This window comes from Rhagoletis zephyria, unplaced genomic scaffold (genome assembly GCF_001687245.7).
Source record: "Rhagoletis zephyria isolate East Lansing unplaced genomic scaffold, Rhagoletis_zephyria_1.1 Rzeph_scaffold_01322, whole genome shotgun sequence".
In the NCBI taxonomy this organism is placed as follows: domain Eukaryota; kingdom Metazoa; phylum Arthropoda; class Insecta; order Diptera; family Tephritidae; genus Rhagoletis; species Rhagoletis zephyria.
In genome coordinates, this window is record NW_016158406.1 from 42,605 (window position 1) to 62,676 (window position 20,072).

The 20,072-nt window shown below is 40.3% G+C and overlaps 1 protein-coding gene across 1 annotated transcript in view; it reads right to left on the bottom strand.

Moving 5' to 3' along the window:
• Nucleotides 1-324: 324 nt before the first annotated feature.
• Nucleotides 325-20,072, bottom strand: part of LOC108363639 (uncharacterized) — a gene marked incomplete at its 5' end in the record, with an annotated part of 71,374 nt that continues 51,626 nt past the window's right edge. The window contains 2 exons of the mRNA XM_017617063.1: nt 325-491; nt 550-759. Of these exons, the coding sequence (XP_017472552.1) occupies nt 431-491; nt 550-759 (271 nt within the window). The remainder of the gene's footprint in view (nt 492-549; nt 760-20,072) is intronic.

Here is a 20,072-nt window from a genome sequence, read left to right on the forward strand (position 1 = left end):
ACGACTGGAACGCGGCAAAAGCATATGATTTCGAGCTCGCGTAAATGTACATTTGCTAAATGCGATATCATGAACGCTCTTCGAAAACATAAGTTCAAAAGTGCTAAATATTGCATTTTAAATGCAGCAAAAACGCTACATTATTGCCTTATTATGTTTCACGAACGATAGGCAACACGAATGATTCGTCTGCAGACGACAACGTCTCTGATTGCGATTTCATTACTCCATCGGTCGTCTTTGTCTTGCTTTTCATCGATTACGTTACAATCGTCTCGGTTGCGCTTAAACCAGCATGAATGATGCCGCTGGACTAATATTTGGAGCATTACTCAAAAAATTTTATAGTTTTATTCTAATATCACTAGAAATGGCAATGATACTATTAATATACATTATCAATTTAAATTTATTAATGTCGTCCTCTTAACTACTGCTTTGCGGGTAAATATTCACGTGATGGCACTTTTATTGGCGTTTCGAATTGTTGTCTAAAAATAAAATAAGACACTTTAAATCATTTTCCTTGAAAAATTAATAAAAACTTACATTGGAGTACTATAACTGTAGCCATCACTGTCCGACGAATAACTAAAATCGTCACCGATTTGTGCACTTCCTCTCAAAGCATTCGGATCGACTTCCAAATTGAGATTTTGGTTTAAAAATTGAAATCTGTTTTTCAATCCTCCTAAAAAATCTTTATTACTAATGTCGATTTGCTTCTGATTTGTCGAAGATGCATCCACAGGTTGGGGGCTAAAATGAAATATTGTACATTCAATAAATAAAGTTTATTTATTTAAACGAACTAAACTTATAATTAAAATTACAAGCTAGTATCTTTTAGCGATAGCAACTCAGTCCTTACGCTACAGATTTGATTGAATACTTTCTGTGCAGTTAGATTTGGTGGTATAAGTTAGTGCGGTCAACTGAGGACAGAAGGGACAGTACTTTTGAAAATTTACTTTCTTATGTGGTTAACGTTAGTGCATTAAGTTATTTAAGAGATGTTCGATGTTCTTTTTTTGCAACGGAGGGGGAATTTTCCAAAGATGTTAGGTACGATTCATCATCCTGTCCGCTAAGGGTACACCTCATTCCGGACCACGCCCAGACTATGCTATCGCATAATTCAGGACTTGCGCGACAGCGCGCCTACGTACTAAACCCTTTACTCCGACGTCTAAAGCTTGTATTTAGCCTTGCAGAACCGCCGTTAGGTATTACGTCGCAAGGCGTAGCGTTCCCAAGTGGCTCTTCACACACGCCTTTCGGGCCTACCTCTCGTTCCGTCTTCTATTATCGGTACTGAGCTTCCACTATTTCCTTCTTAGTTCTTGAAGAACTATAGCGGACCACGCTTTGACTCTAGTCCACACCATTCTAGATTGCATCGTGTGGCGCGCAATATTTTCTGGCGTCACTCGATCATTTATAAGCTTTTCTAGGTCTGTTCTGTCGGCGTCATACTTCGGGCAGGAAAAGAAAATGTGCTGCACATTTTCACAGCTACTACCGCAGAAAGAACACTTTGTCCCATCATCGTGTCCGTATTTGTTCAGATATTCTCTAAAACAGCCGTGACCCGTCAGAAACTGCGTTATATAGTAATCAGTCTCGCCGTGCTTCCTTTCAACACACGCTTGAACGTTACGGATTAGCCTGTGCGTCCACCTTCCTTTCATCGTCGCATCCCAGCATCTCTACCACTCGTTTAAGCTAGTCTGTCTTTCTTCTTTCCGTTCTTTAACTCTTTTCGCCTGCCGATGTTTCTTGACTTGTCGAAAATTATCTTAAGTTCGGAACGCATTGATAACCCTGATAGCGTTTAACCAGATCACTGACTTCGCTGTCTTGGCATATGTATTCTGCAGAAGCGCTGTCCCCCAGATTGGCGCAGCATACATTAGTATAGACTGACTCACTTTACCCAGGAGTGCTCGCCTGCTCTGACTTGGTCCGCCAATGTTGGCCATTATCCACGTTAGCGCCGCCGTAACCCTTGCCGTTTATGCACAAGCTTTTCCGATGTGCGTCTTTTAGTTGAGCCTCGCGCCTATCATCACGCCCAAGTACTTCAACGACTGCTAGCATTTTCTATATTTTTCCTGCTTGTAATCAACACCACATCAGTTGTTTGCCCGCTAGTTGAGGCTTTGTTGCCGTGAGCCAGTTTTTGATTTTTTGCGCGGTATTATTGCATAGAATCTCTATTTTGTTGAATTCCTTAGCCATTACTGTTACTATGATATCGTCAGCGTACCCGATGATTTGTACCTCCCTTGGTAGTGGTAGGCACAGAACTCCATCGTAGAGTACGTTCCACAGCAGTGGTCCCAACACGGAGCCCTGTCGAACTCCACCCGCCACAACTTACTTTTTGGTCCTTCAGCGGTGTCGTAGAGAAGGAGCCTATTTGACAAGTAGTTGGAAACAACTCTCAGCAGATAGGGAGGTGTTTTCTTGCACTCCAAGCGCTCATTATGTGGGGCTAGTAGGTCGAGTCGAAAGCATTTTTAACATCGAACGTTACTACCGCGCAGTATACTTTCGTGCCATACATCCATCTAGTTCCTTCCATTGCTTTGCTTGTGATATCAGTGAGCTTCTTAATTGCTTCGATGGTTGACCTCTATCTTCGGAATCCATATTTGTTATCGGCGAGGCCCTAGGATTCTTCATATAGGTGTTGCTCTAGTCGTACACAAATAAGTCACTCCTGTATTTTTCCAAGCGTGTTCAACATGCTAAGCGGTCGGTACGAGCTTGGTTTCCCGGCAGGTTTATTCGGTTTCAGCAACAACTTGCTTCTTCCAGATTTTTGGGAAGACTCCTTCTCGCAAACACCGCTCAAATATGTCTGTGAACGGGCTGGTATTGTGCTTAATGGCAACCTTTAGCACTTTGCTTGGAATTCCATCCATGCTTTGGCATTGCCAAACCTTTCCGTCGCTTGGAATACTTCCTCACCAGTGACTAACGGTGCGCCCATTACCGCAGGTTGTTCTACTAGCAGCTGTCGTTCTTATAGTTTGCGCAGGGAAGAGAGTTTCCACAACACTTTTTTAGTAGGATGGGGCAGGTTGCCGCTTACCCTTTATCGCCTTTAATTTGCCTCATCACCAGTGTGTACGCAACAACCCACGGATTATCATCTCCTGTGGCAAATCCGTCTCGCTTTGTGGCATTCCGTTCTTAAGATGTCAATTTGCTCGTTCCACAAGTATGCAGGCTTTCTGTAAGCGCCTTATTTTTTCCTGCACATAGCGGCGTCACATGCTTTGCTGATGTGTCCCACCAGAACTTCCGCCTGTCATTCCGTATCTGCTGCGCTGGCCGTGTTCTCCTCAATCATCGGTCTGAAGAGTTCTTCGTCAAGTGTTTGGACTTTCCACCCTCTAGTTTGTACCTTTCTGGGCTAAGCGATGGGTGGAATTGGAGGCGAAGGTCGGCAGCCTAAATGAGGCAATAACGAATGCCTATACATCAAGCTGTCGGCTGACTTCACCAAAAGGACAGAATAGAAACCCATGGTGGAACTCCAACCTCTCAGGTCACCGGAAAGAGGTCAGAAAACTCTTTAACCTTGCGAAACGTACTGGGAATTGGGATGACTATTTGTCAGCCCTAACCACCTATAATAAAGCGATTCGCGAAGCCAAGAGAAACAGTTTTAGAATGTTCTGTGAAGGCATCAACCTCCACCCCGGAGGCTGCCAGATTGCACAGAGCACTAGCTAGAGGTACAGGTGAAAACCATATGGCGATAAAACTACCAGATGGCAGCTACACCAAAAGTGAGGAAGAGAGGGCCCTGGCCCTCCTGACAACACACTTCCCAGGAGCATTGACTCCGGTAGCAGAGGATAGTGATGAATATCATAAGCCGGCATCAGAGGACTGGAAGACGGCAAAATGCCTGTTCACCTGGTCGACCGTACGTTGGGCCATCGATTCGTTTGAGCTCTATAAGACCCCTGGGGTGGACGGCTTATGGCCGATTTTACTCCAGAAAGAACTGGATCTGCTTACCCCGATTATAATCAAAATCATGCGGGAAAGCCTGGCACTAGCGTATCTCCCAAAGTCGTCGAGGAGAGCCTGTGTCAAATTCATTCCTGAGATAGGCAAGAAAGACTACTCGCTGGCGAAATCTTTTCGCCCGATTAGTCTAACATCATTCCTTCTTAAGGCAATGGAGAAGATCATAGACAACCACATAAGGTCCACCAACCTGACGTCATTGCCGTTACATCATGGGCAACACGCCTATCGTGCAGGTAGGTCGACGGATACAGCGCTGTTCCAGCTGTCAACTACCATACGGAATGCACTTGAGGGGGGGGAGGTAACACTCTGTTCGTTTTTAGACATTGAAGGAGCCTTTGATAATACCTCACACGAGGCAGTAGATCGAGCTCTAGAGAGAAGGAACGTAGACATCCCGATTCGAAGATGGATCAGTACAATGCTGCGAACAAAACTGGCAGAGACCGTAGCTGACAATAAAATCATACAGTTGATGACGGTAAAAGGCTGCCCGCAGGGGGGCGTACTGTCTCCCCTGCTTTGGAGTATACTAGTAGACGAACTACTTGAGTTACTATCCAACAACGGCATTTTGTGCCAAGGATATGCGGACGACATAGTAATTATAGCGAGGGGCAAATTTGAAAGCACCCTCTGCGACATTGTACAAAGAGCACTTATCCTAACTAAAAGATGGTGTGGCACGGTGGGCCTTAACATAAACCCCGCCAAAACAGCCGTTATTACTTTTACTAGGAGAAGAAACCTTCCAGGCATGCACCCTATAACATTAGGAGGCATAGAGATAGAAATATGTAATGAAGTTAAGTATCTAGGAGTCATCTTCGACAGCAAAATGCTATGGAATAAGCACACTGAGTACGCTGTAACAAAAGCCACACGAGCTTTAATGGTGTGCAGGAGACTGGCCGGCAAATCATGGGGGTGCAGCCCCTACATCCTACGATGGATGTACACAATGATTGTCAGGCCAATAGTTACATATGGAGCAGTGGCATGGTCCGAGCGGGCTGCCCTCAACACGGTAAGGGCGTCGCTTTCCAAGCTGCAGCGACTGGCGTGCACCTGTATAACAGGTGCCATGCGCACCTGTCCCACTGCAGCCCTGGAGGTAATCCTGGACCTGTCGCCACTGCACATAGTCACAGAACAAACCGCCAAAAAAGCCCTCCTAAATTTCATGAGGGAGGGCACTGGAAAAGGCAAGGTGGCCTCGAGCAGACTCGGAGAGGAAATCAAAAGCAAGATTCTTATCTCCCAGCTCAATAGAGACGACATGGTTAGGCTAAGAACCTTCGAGAAAAAGTTTAGGAACCGAACTAGGGAGCAAGGCAACCTGGAGCGAGACAATGTTAGATAACACCTTTCGGCCCCATACCCAAAGGTGGTTCACGGATGGCTCCAAAACCGACGAAGGGATAGGGGCAGGAATACATGGCCCCCAAGCCAATATCTCCATTCCCCTGGGGAACTATCCCACACATTGTCATATGCAGCGACAGTCAGGCTGCACTGAGAGACGTATTGTCGTGTGAAATTAATTCACGGTTGGTATGGGAATGTGTAAAGAGACTAAACGCCCTGGGGGAACTCAACACAGTGCAGCTGATGTGGGTCCCGGGCCATAAAGGCGTACAGGGCAACGAGGATGCTGACAAGCTCGCTAGGGAAGCAGCAGCCACTCGACCCATAGGACCAGAACCCTTCCTTGCAGTTGGTCCTCACACTCTCAGGGAAGAGTTAAGAGTAGAGGAACGAAACCTGATCAGAACACATTGGAAGAATACGTCTGGACTAAGGCAGGCGAAAGAACTTCTAGGAAGCTATAATCCCAGAAGATTCAGAGAACTAATTACACTTAACAAGACTAATTTAAGATTTATTACAGGACTGCTAACTGGTCACTGCAGGCTGCGGGCCCATATGCATACGTTAGGGATTAGCGCAGACGATTCCTGCCGCTATTGCGACAGGGTCCCAGAAACCCCGCGGCACATCCTCTTAGAATGTGACGCGGTGTCGAGAAGAAGGCAAACACACTTGGGGAAGCTGTGGCCCGAGGCTTCAGACATTCACTCTCTACAGCCCTCGAAACTGCTCGGTTTCATCAGAGCACTGGGGCTGGACGAGGTGTTGTGATGAGCTCCGAGGGCACAATAGACCTAAGGTCGCAGTGCACATCCTCTAACAAATCTACCTATCTTGTACCTTTCTGGTGAGGGCATATTTTCGACTCTGTGCGTTGTTTCCGATTTCGACCATAATAGCAAAATGGTCACTATGTGTATAGAAATCTGACACCTCCGAGCTTGTTTACCGCACTAAGGAACTGCTAGCGAACGTGATGTCAATAACGGAGCCACGACCATTATTTTCGAAAGTGTTCCTGTTTCCAGTGTTTAGCAGCACTACGCAACGAAAACGCCTTCAGCAGAGCGCCTCCCCGTTTGTACGTACAGATGCTGCCACATTCCATCGCCCACGCATTGAAATCGCCTGCTACCACGTTAATCGTAGTAGTCAGGGCTTCTCGTATCATTTGGTCCAGGTTTTTTTCAAATTCACTTTGTGGCACGCTCGGTGGTAAGTATCAGCTATAGAAATTGATCCCACAGATCTTCACCGGCGTGTAATAATAGCGGCTTTTCTTTGAAAGCTTTGCCTCCACAGGCCCATATGGCGGCTTTGTTTGTGAAATCAGATGTTCATGTTGCGGCGTCCATGTTTTTGTACTGCTCACTAATTATTGCTACATCCACTTTCTCCTCATACACAGTCTGCATAAGAAGTTCCTGGGCTGCCTCGCAATGACTTAGATTTAGCTGCATGACTCTCATTTTTTGGACCTTTTGCGCGCTTCTTGGTAAAGGAAACATTTCCGGCTACCTATTTGATGATCCGAGTTTTCCCTTCCTTTGTTCGTGCACGCGCTACAGGTCGCTTTTTTCTTGCACGCTTTCTCGAAGGGCCACTTTTCTCCACACTTCAGATAGCACTGACTTCTGTCTTCTGGGTTTGCTGCACGCTTTCGCCAGATGTCCGTATTCAAGACACCTAAAGCATTTTTTTGGATTGGGCTTCTCTCTTATCCTGCACACTACCTAGCCTATCTTTATTTTCCGTGCGTCTAGCAGTAGCCTTGCCTGCAGCGCGGAAGGCTTACCAGTGATCGAGTGTTCGCCGAAATGGTTTAAATCCTTTATCTGGGTGCGAGTGGCCTCGGTAATGTCTTCTTTCGTGGTGATCTCATCAAGGTCCCGAATTTCGACCATTACTTCGTGGGTAAGCACTCTTATTTGTGCTTGATCGTCTAGCATTTACATATTCCGCTCTTAAATTCTTCGCCTTTAGCCGTCTTCCTAATTCGAGATACATTCTCGCCAAGTTTTTGCAAAGCATCCTCTTTTTGATCGCCCTTAAGATGACGCTGTAGGACATATCTCCAGTTCGCGCTATCACCGCTGTCCAGAGTTTTCCTTTTTCCACCTCCTTCTCTTTGTTCTTGGTAGGGCGTTCATCTTTCGTCTCCTTACTCAAGATGTTTACTGAGTTCCTTGGCATCTCTTCATGTGAGGTTTTGTTCTTCTTAGGTGGTGTTCTTAGGATGGTTCTCGGCGTGGGGCCTCTTTGGGGTGGCATAATGAGGACGTTCCGTCTGTCTTCTTTTATTCTGATGTATTTCTCATGTGCACTTGCTTGTAATTTTGCTATTAGGATGAGAGTGCACTGCTTTCGCCTGTGACGTCCTATCCTGGAAAGCTGGTGTGACGACCNTGATGTATTTCTCATGTGCACTTGCTTGTAATTTTGCTATTAGGATGAGAATGCACTGCTTTCGCTCTTACTGACTTCTCTACGTTGAGCACCTTTGTAGGCGACCGAACCAGTCGTGATGCGCGCTTGAAAGGGTCCGTTTCCGAAATCGGTATTCTCATGGACGGTTCTGCCTCGGACACCTTGCCACTACCGTCATCAAAGCTTTCAATGGAGCTGCTCATTATGATGCCGTATATGTTGCTGCGGCTATTGTTGTTGTTTATCGTGTTGTTTCTCATATTTTTTTCCATTAGTTTATGTTCTCCAGCGCATTATGTGCAGGGGGCGGGCCGAAATAGACAGGAACGGGTATACCCTTGGGGACAATGCCCTGCCCCAGTTCCTCGAGCCCTTCGCTTTACTAGTCCCGGAAAACACGGACGGACCGGCGTTCGCCCGGAGGAATGCAGGCTCCCGCTTCCAATGCACACTTCGTGACCAGGGCCCGAAGGGGCTGGTTACTGATACACACCGCGGCTGACATCTCGACAGAGCAGGCTCACATCACTCCCTTCGTCCCACTAGCGGAAAAGTCACTATCGAGATTTCAAGGGATTCCCAGTGCGTATAACGGCCAGGTTATAATATCAGCCGCACCTGGCATGGTGAACAGACACTGACCAGGAACCCGCCCATTGTGGATCCGTCGCGCCTGGATTTTTGTTACTCATCAAGCCCATGCTTGATGAGGGAGCACATACTTCAAAGAGGCGGTGTCGACTCGCCACTGTCACAGGAACTTCATCGGACTTGCTAGCTTTTGTACTGCATCCTCCATTCCTGTCGCTCATCGCCGGGGGTTACTTATTCGTTTAGACTTATTTCGCAACTAACCTGCTACTACAGGCCGTCCGGCTATCCGGGACCAGCCGACCCCCCGGTAGCTTAGAGTCCAGCTATGGTAACCATCCCCAAAAGGAATCAAGGCCCCTCCGGGAGAGATGTTCGATGTGGACGGGTGTGTTTGTATTGCAATAGGGGCAGAGGGGACGTTGAAATTGTGTAAGATAGTGTAGATGAGTTATCTTGGTATAGAATGGTCTCAATATTTCAAGTTTTATCAGGTTTTTAATGTGTTTAAGTTATAGTTTTGGGATGTGAGGAGAGGTGTATTGGTGGCAGATTTTGCTATTTCGTCTGCAAATTCATTTCTTTGGATGGAAACATGTCCCGGAATCCAAAGTAATATTACTTTTGGGAAGAGCTCAAGCAGGTGATTTCGAATTTTGTTGATGAAGTGGTTGCTGTTGCTGGTATTTTTAACGGCTTCTAGGGCTGAAAGGGAGTAAGTGCAGATTAAATGCTTATTTTTGCGGCTTTTTAACAGCGAAATTGCTTGTGAAATTGCAATGGTCTCTGATGAAAAGACTGACGAATATTCGAGTAGGAGAGATGTATTAATGACAGTCTTTGTAGTGGTAATGCTGTAAGCTGTGGTAGTTGATGTCTTTGATCAGTCTGCGAATATGAGGGAGTAGTTGGGAAATTTGGTTAGTAGGGACTTAAAATATTGTTGATACACTATTTATGGGGTAGGGTCTTTGTTGAATGTGTATAGGCTTGTGTTTATGGAAGAAGGATCGAAATGCCATAGTGGACGAGAGGAGGAATAGGGTGTTACGCGGGATGTGGGGAAATTCGTTGTTTTACAGGTGTCGATAGTTCTGACTAGTATAGGCGAGTGATTTTGTTTTCTAATATTATTTATTATTATAGCAAGTGGGGTGTCTTTACAGGAACAACTAGCAATGCTGCCAATTGTTTGGCATATTTAAACAAAGTTGATCTGAAACCCAACGAAAGCTAAATGGCATTTAAACAACAATCCACAATTAAACTTAAGAGCCGTTTGAATATTAATTTGAAATTGGCTCTTATTACTGGAAAGGCATTAAATAACGTTCAATGTCTTTATTAAGGACATCCACAAGTATGAAATGTGGTCATTCTAGTTATATTTCTGGTTAAAACCCATTCCTAATATTTTAAGTTGGGTCACAGAAGGGATAAATAGGGTGCCAGAGTGGACTTCACATGCGCAATTATGTTTTCTGCAGATGTGTAGGTGTTTGCATTTTTGTAATGAGAGTTTGGCTACAGAATATTCTCACCAGTCATTTATGTCTCTAATTATGCTAAATATATAGATTGATACATCTTTTTTTTTGACAATTATAATTAGTGATATGATATCATTAAGTCTCTTGAAAGCGATGATAAACAATACAACTGAGAGCGGCGAGCCTTGTGGTATACCGTTAGCTAGGGGTAGAGGAGCGGAATAACCGTGAGCGTTTTTGACGATAATTTTTCGATTAAGCATAAAGCTTTTAATATACTTGATAATTTTGGGGCCTACATTCCATTTCATAAGCCGGTCAATGATTACATGTACGCCTATTTTTTTCGAACGTTTTAGTGAAATCGAAGGATATATGTAATTCATACATGGTGTTTACGGACAAGGGAATTTGCGATCAGATAATCTAAATATATTAGGCAATCTGAAACTGACTTTCCTTTTTTGAAACCCATTTGATGGCTATTGATAAGCTTGCCTGTAGAGATATGCCACCATAACCTGTGGGCAAGAATTTCGTCCAGTATCTTCGCGCAACAGGGATTGCATGGTATTGGCCTATATCGTCGTTTAAAGTAAAAAACCGCTTATCAACGTACAGAGTAAAAACACTCATATTCCAAAATGGTTCTCTTTTTTTTATAAGGCAATCGCATTTCTGGCTAGTATATTTCAGGACGAATGGATAACGATTGAGCCAAGAGCTTGTGTGAGCAAATCGAATTTTTGGCAAAAAATTTCAGTGACGCGGTTTCGCAGAACGACCATACGCGGTTTTGTACTTTAAACGACGATATATATGGATAATATAATACAAGCTTATACAAAGAGAAGCGTAAGATGAGCGTAACCGGAATTGTCAAACAAATGAATTTAGCTTCCTGTTTTGCAAAAAGATGGTATGTTTTATGTATTCAAGACTTAAACGTAAACTTAGCGACAGATGAAGCAAAACCACTGATTATATTCCTCGAGGAAAAACTAAATTTACAAATAGAAATGCTCAAACTACAAGCTCAAACACAGTAATTGATGCGGTATTTTCAAGATATTTTAACACCCTCNCTAAATTTAGGAATATATACAAATAGAAATGCTCAAACTACAAGCTCAAACACAGTAATTGATGTGGTATTTTCAAGATATTTTAACACCCTTGAGTCACAAGTATATACAAGTATCATATTTTATCAATCATACCAATAATTTCATGTATTAAAATAATTAAAAATGAAGATAAATAACAAATTTTAATCAGCAAAATTAATAAAATTAATGTTTAATTTCTAACCTAACCTACATGTGTATGTATGTAACTGAATCACCTCATAGGAGTGAAGTTTTAGAGCTCTGAAAGTGAATTTTTCGTCGTTTATAACACTGTGCTCAGGTTTCGAACTTTTTTTCTGGGAAAAGGTTTATTAGCTGAACTTCCTTGATTGGGATTTTTTAAATTCAATGGCGTCCCCCGTTTTGATTGACTCCGGTTTTCGAGATAACGGTACTTGAAAATTTGCTTAACTTTTTTTTTATAATTCCCTCAGTTTTATAATTATTTTTATAAAATTATGCAAATGACTTTATTTTCATATAACCTTAACTTTTTCTGAAAATCATGGAAATCGGTTCATTATAACGTATAGTTCCCACACAACTGATTGTTCTGATATGTGGTTTAGCGCTATAATTCATATTTTATTTCGTAATATTTTTCAATTTTATTGGGTTGTACACTTTTTGGACCTGGCTGTGGATTATTTTCAATCCTATTCTGGAATACTTTTAACCGACTTAAAAAAAAGGAGGTTATCAATTCGTCGGAATATTTTTATTTTTTTGTGTGTATGTTACCGCATAACTTTGGACCACGTTAACCGAAGAAAGGTGGTATCGTAGAGGTGGTCTCGTACTAATTTGGTTTATATCCGCTCATTCGATCATGAAGAAGTTAACGGTACCCTTAAATGTTTATATGGGAATTGCAGTCGGTTTTGTCTTTTGCTTAAAAAGGGCATTAAAAAACCATTCGTGCAATAGAAACTGTCAAAATATACAAAAATATGACAGGATGGAATTGGAAGGAACCCACGTTCAGGACCAAATAGTGTACAACCTAACAAAATTAAAAAATATTACGAAATAAAATATGAGTTATAATTACGGTGACCATAAATATATTTTGAAAATGCAGTACAATTTAAAAACAAAAATTACTTACATATAATTGCGTAGTATAAAAATAACAAAAATATACTACATATATACATTCCTCGTCTTTGAATAGCTCACCCTTTTTTGATTTTCTACCATACAAAGTACGCATGACAAAATTTTTATATGGTTGAAAACGCGCAGCACCGTAAAAAAAAAATTGTCGCCCCTATGTGTATTTTTTTTTTAATCTTCACAAATTTTTAAAATGGAATGTAGACGTAGAAATGCCATATNAATGGCATATTTTTACAAAAAGTTAATGAATATTAAACAAACATAAGGAAAACTGTACCTACTAAGTATTAAAAGGATGCGCTATTCAAATAACTTAAACTTTAAACATAAATCACATTTGCTTCTTGGTATTAATCTTTTAGTAATGAATATTTACAAAATTATAATAAGGCATTTTACATATTACTTGAAAGGTATTGATGGGCTCTTAGCAAAAATATATATCTTTGTGCAGATTGTGTTCCGCAACATCTACATTTCTCATCAGATTTTCATTTATTGTAAAAAGAAAATGATTGAAATTTCAATTTTTCGATTTTGGTCGCTTGTAACACTAATAATTTTCACCGAAATCGGCAAAGTAATATATTTGGTAAGAGGACTGTAGGTCGCTTATGTTGATTGGATAATTTTTTCTTGAGATATTGGCGAATAGATCCGAAATGTACCAACATGTTTTTCGAAAAAATTACGAAAACGCTTGTTTGAAAAGAAAATTGGCTTGGAAAATATTTTTTTTCTTAAGCGATTACCACAAAACTTGTAGAACAGTGTTATCGATATATTTGATGCTGGTCTTCAATTTCTCGTCATCCAATGTCCATAACCGTACAATATTTAGAACGCATTGACTAGTTGAACCTTCAAAACCAGCTTACCCTTATACTATGTCTCCATTGAGAGATTTATCCATTAAGATTTAATAAATCCAGTTGCTAAATCACAACCGTCTCCATTACCACATCGAGATATGTTTGACGTTCACATTTTTAAATATTTGACGTTTGCTTATGTATGATTTTATAAATACAGTTGCGGACATTGATATACAGACAGATAAAAGGAAGGTACCAAGCGGAATTTCATTATATGAATTCTGAATATTATTGGCTTCTTATTCGTGGTAAATATGTATGTATAATATATAGTTTGGAAAGTGTAAAGAATGGTACCATATTCCGAATCATTTTCCCGAATTTAAGAAAAATTATCAAAACGGTAAAAAACATTTGCGGAAAGAAAAATTTTTGTAGAACTCTCTTATTCATAGGAGGGAACCGAAAATCCAATCGTGGGCCTTTGGCATATCATGAATACGAACTGAGTTCTAGAGGATGTTCGGTGCAATGTTATCGAAGCAGAACCATTACCGAAATTTATAAATTTTTTGTCGCAGCGCGTAAATGACTTATAGAAAGCGGAGAAGACTCTGCATGATATTACTATAAAACATTTCTTCTAAATTTTTAGTTTTTAAAATAATATTTTCTTAATTTATTACAACCAAAGTTATGTAAATATGTATTACTAATTTTCCTCCCAAACTAACAAAAATATAAAAATCCCTAAAAATACGAAAATTCATGTTTTTATGATAGGCTAGATTTCAATGTCCTCAACTGTATATTGAAAACACAAATGTCATTTGACTTATGGCATGTGAATTTGTGGTTGCCACATCCAACAAATTGTACTTTTTGATCAATATTATTGAAAATTTGACGAAGATTTAACTTAAATCTACTGCTTTTCGAGATTTAATTTTATATGGTAAATCTCAAAAGATTTAACGTCAAATCTCGTAAGAGGGCTAAATCTTCATTAAATCTCACAATGGAGACATAGTATTATGTAGTTATCAATTAGTTATCGACACTGCTTTTATTTCGATCAGGAAAAGTTAATTTTAAAATATCGAAGAAAATGCGGGACAAAGGCAGGACACTTGGAAAAAATCAGTACATTTTGGGGGTTTTCTATTTTAAAAAACTACGCAGGACAGACCTTTAAATAACAGTACGGTCCTGCAAAAAACAGAACGGATGGTCACCGTATGTATGAGTGAAAACTATCGATAGTGCTTATAAAACCATCGATGTTTTCGATAGTCAAAAACCATCGATAGTGCCATCAATAGTTTTCCAGCTCTACTATTCACTGCATTGTGCTTGCCCGAAATCCAAGTCTGAAAATAGCACTTGTGCTCCAAAATTAGTCGGATATTTTCCCTGCTCAGGAATGTTTGTAGCAAATTTAACGGGTTAAAAATCCCGAGCACAAAGTACAAAGTTATGGAAAAATATTCTACAAATGTTTGATGTTGTAACTGAATATTTATGTACTGCGTTCACAAAAGATAAAAAAATATATGCTAAATAAAGATTCTGTTTCAGGGCTAGTAAATCTAGGATCATTGAAAAAGATTTTCTAAAAATTGGCTAAATTTTTTATTGTCCCGTATTCGACTGCCACAAATATGGTCACCGTACTCATACATATATTATTCAATAAGAGTAACAGGCGGTACCAGCTTCATCTTGTTAGTCGGAAGGGACATTTAACAAAGCAGGGCAAATAATTTTAGAGCACAGATGCTGCTGGACCCAAAAATCGTTAATAATCTTAACAAAAGTATGGAAAAATTTTATAAATTCTGATCTCATTTTCAATCAAAGTTTTTATGTCTAACTTTTGAAATTTTTTAATCAAAACTATCGATAGTACTATCGATAGTGGCGACATTTTCGATAGTATCGATGGCTGCGACTATCGACTATCGAAACTATCGATGGCCACGACCACGTTTGAAATCTTAGAGTCAAATTGAAACAAAAATTACAATTTAAAGACGAATTTCGCGACAAAAGTAAAATCAGCTACTCTACTGCTGCTACCTATTCAAGATGCTTTGCTCCACACGTGAAATTCGTTGAAAAAAACCTTTGAAAAGCTAAATATTATTGAAGTTTTTTTTAGAAATTTGAACAACAATCATTAACGTCTAATTTCTATTCATACCCACAAATACCTAGTTTTTCTACGCAAAATTATAACTTCAGAAACCGTCTACATATGCGCTCCTCGATTTGAATCACAAGCGTCCAGATTTAAAAATAAAAACTGGTTCATAGGCACGTCATTTTTATGAGCTTTTAAGGCGCCAAAATACCGAATACGGGACAAATAAGGGCATTAGAAGAAATACAGAATATTTGGCGTCCCGTATGAAATAAAGAAATTACCAGGAGAACTGACGAAAAAGGAGTACTGTCCCGTGTAATACAGGATGGATGGTTGTAATAATATTATATATTTCTACAATAGAAATGCAACCCTTCCATTACTGTTTATGTACTTAGCGGACCCTACGATCTGGCAATACTATATGTATTATTTTAGTAAGCTCTGGTAACCCGTGGCATATGTATTATTAGAGGTAGTCACGAAATACATGTAAAAGCGTGAGCACACCTTTTTATTAATAAAGATCAATAACTTTTGATTAAATAAACGCAATTGATACATTGTGTTAGAATTGGACACAATACGCCAAAAACTTGTTAAGTGGAAGAAGACTACGAAGAATTTTACCGATTTGAAAACAAACGTGGAATTATCAAAAAAGTGGAGACTAGCCACACGTGACATTCAGCAGAAGTGGAAATGAGCAACTCGTAGGAGCAGTCGTGGAGCAGAATCCAGTTTTATCAACGCTATCACGTGCGATCCGTGATATTTGTGGAGCAGAGAGCTAGGCAACCATTCCACGCACCCGTCGGGAACATTATAGTGTCACTGTTGAGTCAAATGGCTACAAATACGCGTTTGCCAGAACCATTCGACTGCTCAAATTTAGCTCGTGACTGGCCAATATGGAAAGGTCTTCGAGACCGAGTTACGTAAGCAAATACAGTATTGTGACTTCAAGTGTGAGTGCGGTAAATCGTATGAAAACTGCATGCTGATTGACCAAATCGTTATCGGTATCAGCGACCAAAAATTGCAATTGAGGTTGTTGGATACAAAAAACGAAACTCTGCCTGAAATAGTGGACAAGTGCAAGACATTCGAGGCGGCACACAAAAACAAATCCGTGTTGGACAAGACAATCGTGCATCAAACAGTGTACTCCACGCAATGGGACATGTCAGAAGTTAGCGCTATCACACGACGTTGCCACAACTGCGGCTCGCTTTTCATGCCCGGTCATCTTAAAGATTGATGGGCACGTGGAATCAGTTTCCCTAATTGTGGACGCCAAGGCCATTTCAGCAAATTCTGCAGACAAAGCCAGAGAGTGGATTCAAACCGGAGAACTTGCCATAGAAGCCAAAGAAGTTATCAGCAATTAACTGAGCCGGTGAATCAGGTAACAGTAGTGGATTAGTTGACACCCCGTCAGGTGTGTTTAGTAACAAAAATTTTTCTTGTAGAATAAGTCGTATTGGGGTAAGCAGAGCTAAGTGGACAAAGGTGTATAACATAGGAAACCAACCCGTAGTTTTTAAGATTGATACTGGAGCCGATATTAATTGCGTCCCGATCAGAACAATATCAGCCTTGAAGTTGAAAATTGCAAACAGGAATATGAACTATCCTGTGTATGACTATAATAATAAAATTAAAATTTTTGGTTCTGTTGAATTAGACTGCGTTGACCCAAAAACTAAAACAAATAAACGATCAATATTTTTAAGATTAAAAACCAGAAAGTAAGTCGGACGTTCTTCGGCTACTGGGTCTTGGGAAATATCTTAATAAGTTCATACCAAATTTATCGCAGAAATCAGCTCAACTGCGAAACCTGACGAGAAACGATGTAGCATTTACGTGGAATCAAAAACATGATAAGTAGTTTCGCGATTTACTGAACATTATTGCATCAGACCCAGTGTTAGCCGTCTATGACAAAACCAAGCCGGTGACTTTGCAAACGGACGCCTCTAAGGACGTACTAGGCTGTGTCCTATTGCAGAATGGACGACCAGGGGCTTATGCATCGAGGACATTGAGTCGTGGGCTCAAGAAGAAAAGGAGCTACTAGCTATCGTATTTGCTTGTCAATGTTTCCACTACTACGTGTATGGGCGGGACTTCACCGTGGAAAGTGACCACAAACCCTTAGAAACTTTAATTAAAAGAGACATAGTTGATGTAACTGCTCGAATACAACGCATACTTATGTATTTACTAAGATACCCAAAGATGGAAGTGATGTATAAGCCAGGAAGAGATTTAGTAGTCGCCGACTGTCTGTCACGGGCTCAATTGGTTGAGATGGACGAAATTCCGGAAGTTTCTCACGCGATCCATTCAATGACTCGTACCGTATACCTCTCAGAAGAAAACTACAAATTCTACCGTTTAATACTCTAAAGTAGGGATGGGCGGCAGAACAGCCCGCGCGCAGCAGCGTGGGCAAGCAGGTGCTAGATGCGGGGTAAAAATTTAAAACTGAAAGGGTAAGCAATAGCCGTGTACGTGGATTAACCCATTTTATGCAATGTATATTGCCAAAGGCTATTATATTCACCTCTTTGTTTATAGAGGAACAATTTCTAACCAGATTTGTAGTCTATTTATTAAAAATAATTCAACATCATGAAATGCCGACCAATTTAATTTTTTTTATTAATAAATCAATAAAGTTTAAATTGATTATAGATATGTAAAAATAGTATGTGCTAATTCATACTGGCGAACAATAACGTGTTAACGATCTTGCTTGCGCATGTGTTCGTAAATAAGAGAGCCGAGCGCTGCTCCTAGGCTCAGTCGGTAGAAAACCGTCATATAAAAAGGTTGGTTTGCGCATGATTGTAATTTTTTTCCAAGCAAATTTCTAACGAAAATTTATTTGCGCAAGAACANGTGTAAAAAATAGTATGTGCTAATTCATACTGGCGAACAATAACGTGTTAACGATCTTGCTTGCGCATGTGTTCGTAAATAAGAGAGCCGAGCGCTGCTCCTAGGCTCAGTCGGTAGAAAACCGTCATATAAAAAGGTTGGTTTGCGCATGATTGTAATTTTTTTCCAAGCAAATTTCTAACGAAAATTTATCTGCGCAAGAACAAACCCTCCCTTTGAAAATTTGCGACCAACTGAACGCTGACAATGCAAAAGTGAATTACAAAACAGCTAATACGCGCGCAAGCAAGTCGGTACTCACCACCAGTGTTGTCATTTCTGTTTCTGCCGTCCGCCAGATTAATAAACAAAAATCGCTAGAATCCTGCTAAATCATTTAAATTCTGTAAACTCTTATGAAAAAAAAAGTTTCTTTTATAATTTAGCAGTTAAACTTTATTTGCTTAAATTAGAGATCATATGTTTATAAAAACCCATCAGTTTTTTAACAAAAACAAAATTGGAACTTCGTTTTATGGTTTTATAACCAGTTTTGGGATTTTGTGGCATTAAATAAAGTATAAAAATTGGTCATATGTCGAATTAAAATCTTCAAATCAACAAAAATATATAGATATGCATACATGCAGCTTTTTTCATGTTAGCTGAGCCGAAGATACCTAAAAATATTCGACAACTATATAATACTTTTAGAATACCTTTCCCGCCATGTTCAGTGCTTATTTAGTGCATTTTCTTCTGAATACGAAAATCCTTTTATACACATAAGTATGTACATACATATGTGTATAAATGCATTGTTTCAAATAAAATATATATCTTGATTGAATTAAAGTGAAAATTCAATTGGTTCTATAAAAGTTTAAAATCGTTATTAGTGCGTTATTATTTATTTTGGTTTTTGATAAATACAACAATACTTATATCTTGGACCGATCACTAATGTAGTATAGATGCATATTACATTTTACTGACAAACATTTTTTGATGTTTTGATTTGTCCCAAGTTTTGGTGCTTTTAGGGAAGTTGGCAGCCATAAGGTCTCACATTCGTGAGTACTCACATATACTTGTTCTCTCATTCCGATCACACATACAGATGCAATTCGCGCAAAATTTTCTGTTTCCACCCCGGGCATAATTACCTCACCTCATCTACCCAACGGTTTGCACATTTGACCGCGGTTTGCACGTTTGGGCATTTTGCCCGTATGTGCACATTATGCCCATCGCTACTCTAAAGGGACGAAAAACTCGAACGTATCTGTGGTTATATAAAGTCTGGATGGCCTTCATACCACCAGTTAGATGACTTCAGTCGAATATTTCACAGACATAAGTCAGAGCTACATTTTGAAAATGGACTTCTATTTCGCAACTCTCGCCTTGTGATTCCCTCTGAATTGCAAGGCCGTATTATCAAGCTAATTCATGCTACACATCTAGGGATAGAAAAAACGCTTGCTCTCGCACGAGTACACTACTACTGGGCAAACATTAGCTTTCAGATAAAAAAAGCGTGTAGCAGCCTTCGAAATATGTGAACAGTTCAAATGGAACAACCAAAAGGAGCCGCTTGTTCAAGGCGGAATGCCTGAATACTCATTCCAAATAGCTGAAATGGACATTTTTGAATACGCCGGTAAATCCTTCATCTCGATCATGGATTCGTACTCGGTATTTCTGATGGTAGAACAATTGGATAACAAATCGGCGAATCATATTATTGATAAACTTAAGCGAAGATTCAATCACGGTGGACATCCAACAAAACTCAAATGCGACAATAGTCCGTTCATTTGTGAGGCATTTGATAGATTCGCTAATGAATACAACATCATATCGTAATACTCGAGTCCAACATATGCCCAAAGTAATGGTGTAGCCGAAAAAGGCGTGGCAATTGCAAAAAACATTCTCAAAAGGTGTTATGCAGCACAGGACTGGGAACAATATCAGTACCGCATTTTGGAATTCAATGCAACTCCTGTAGCCGGCATGGGGGTAGCGCCTTGTCAAT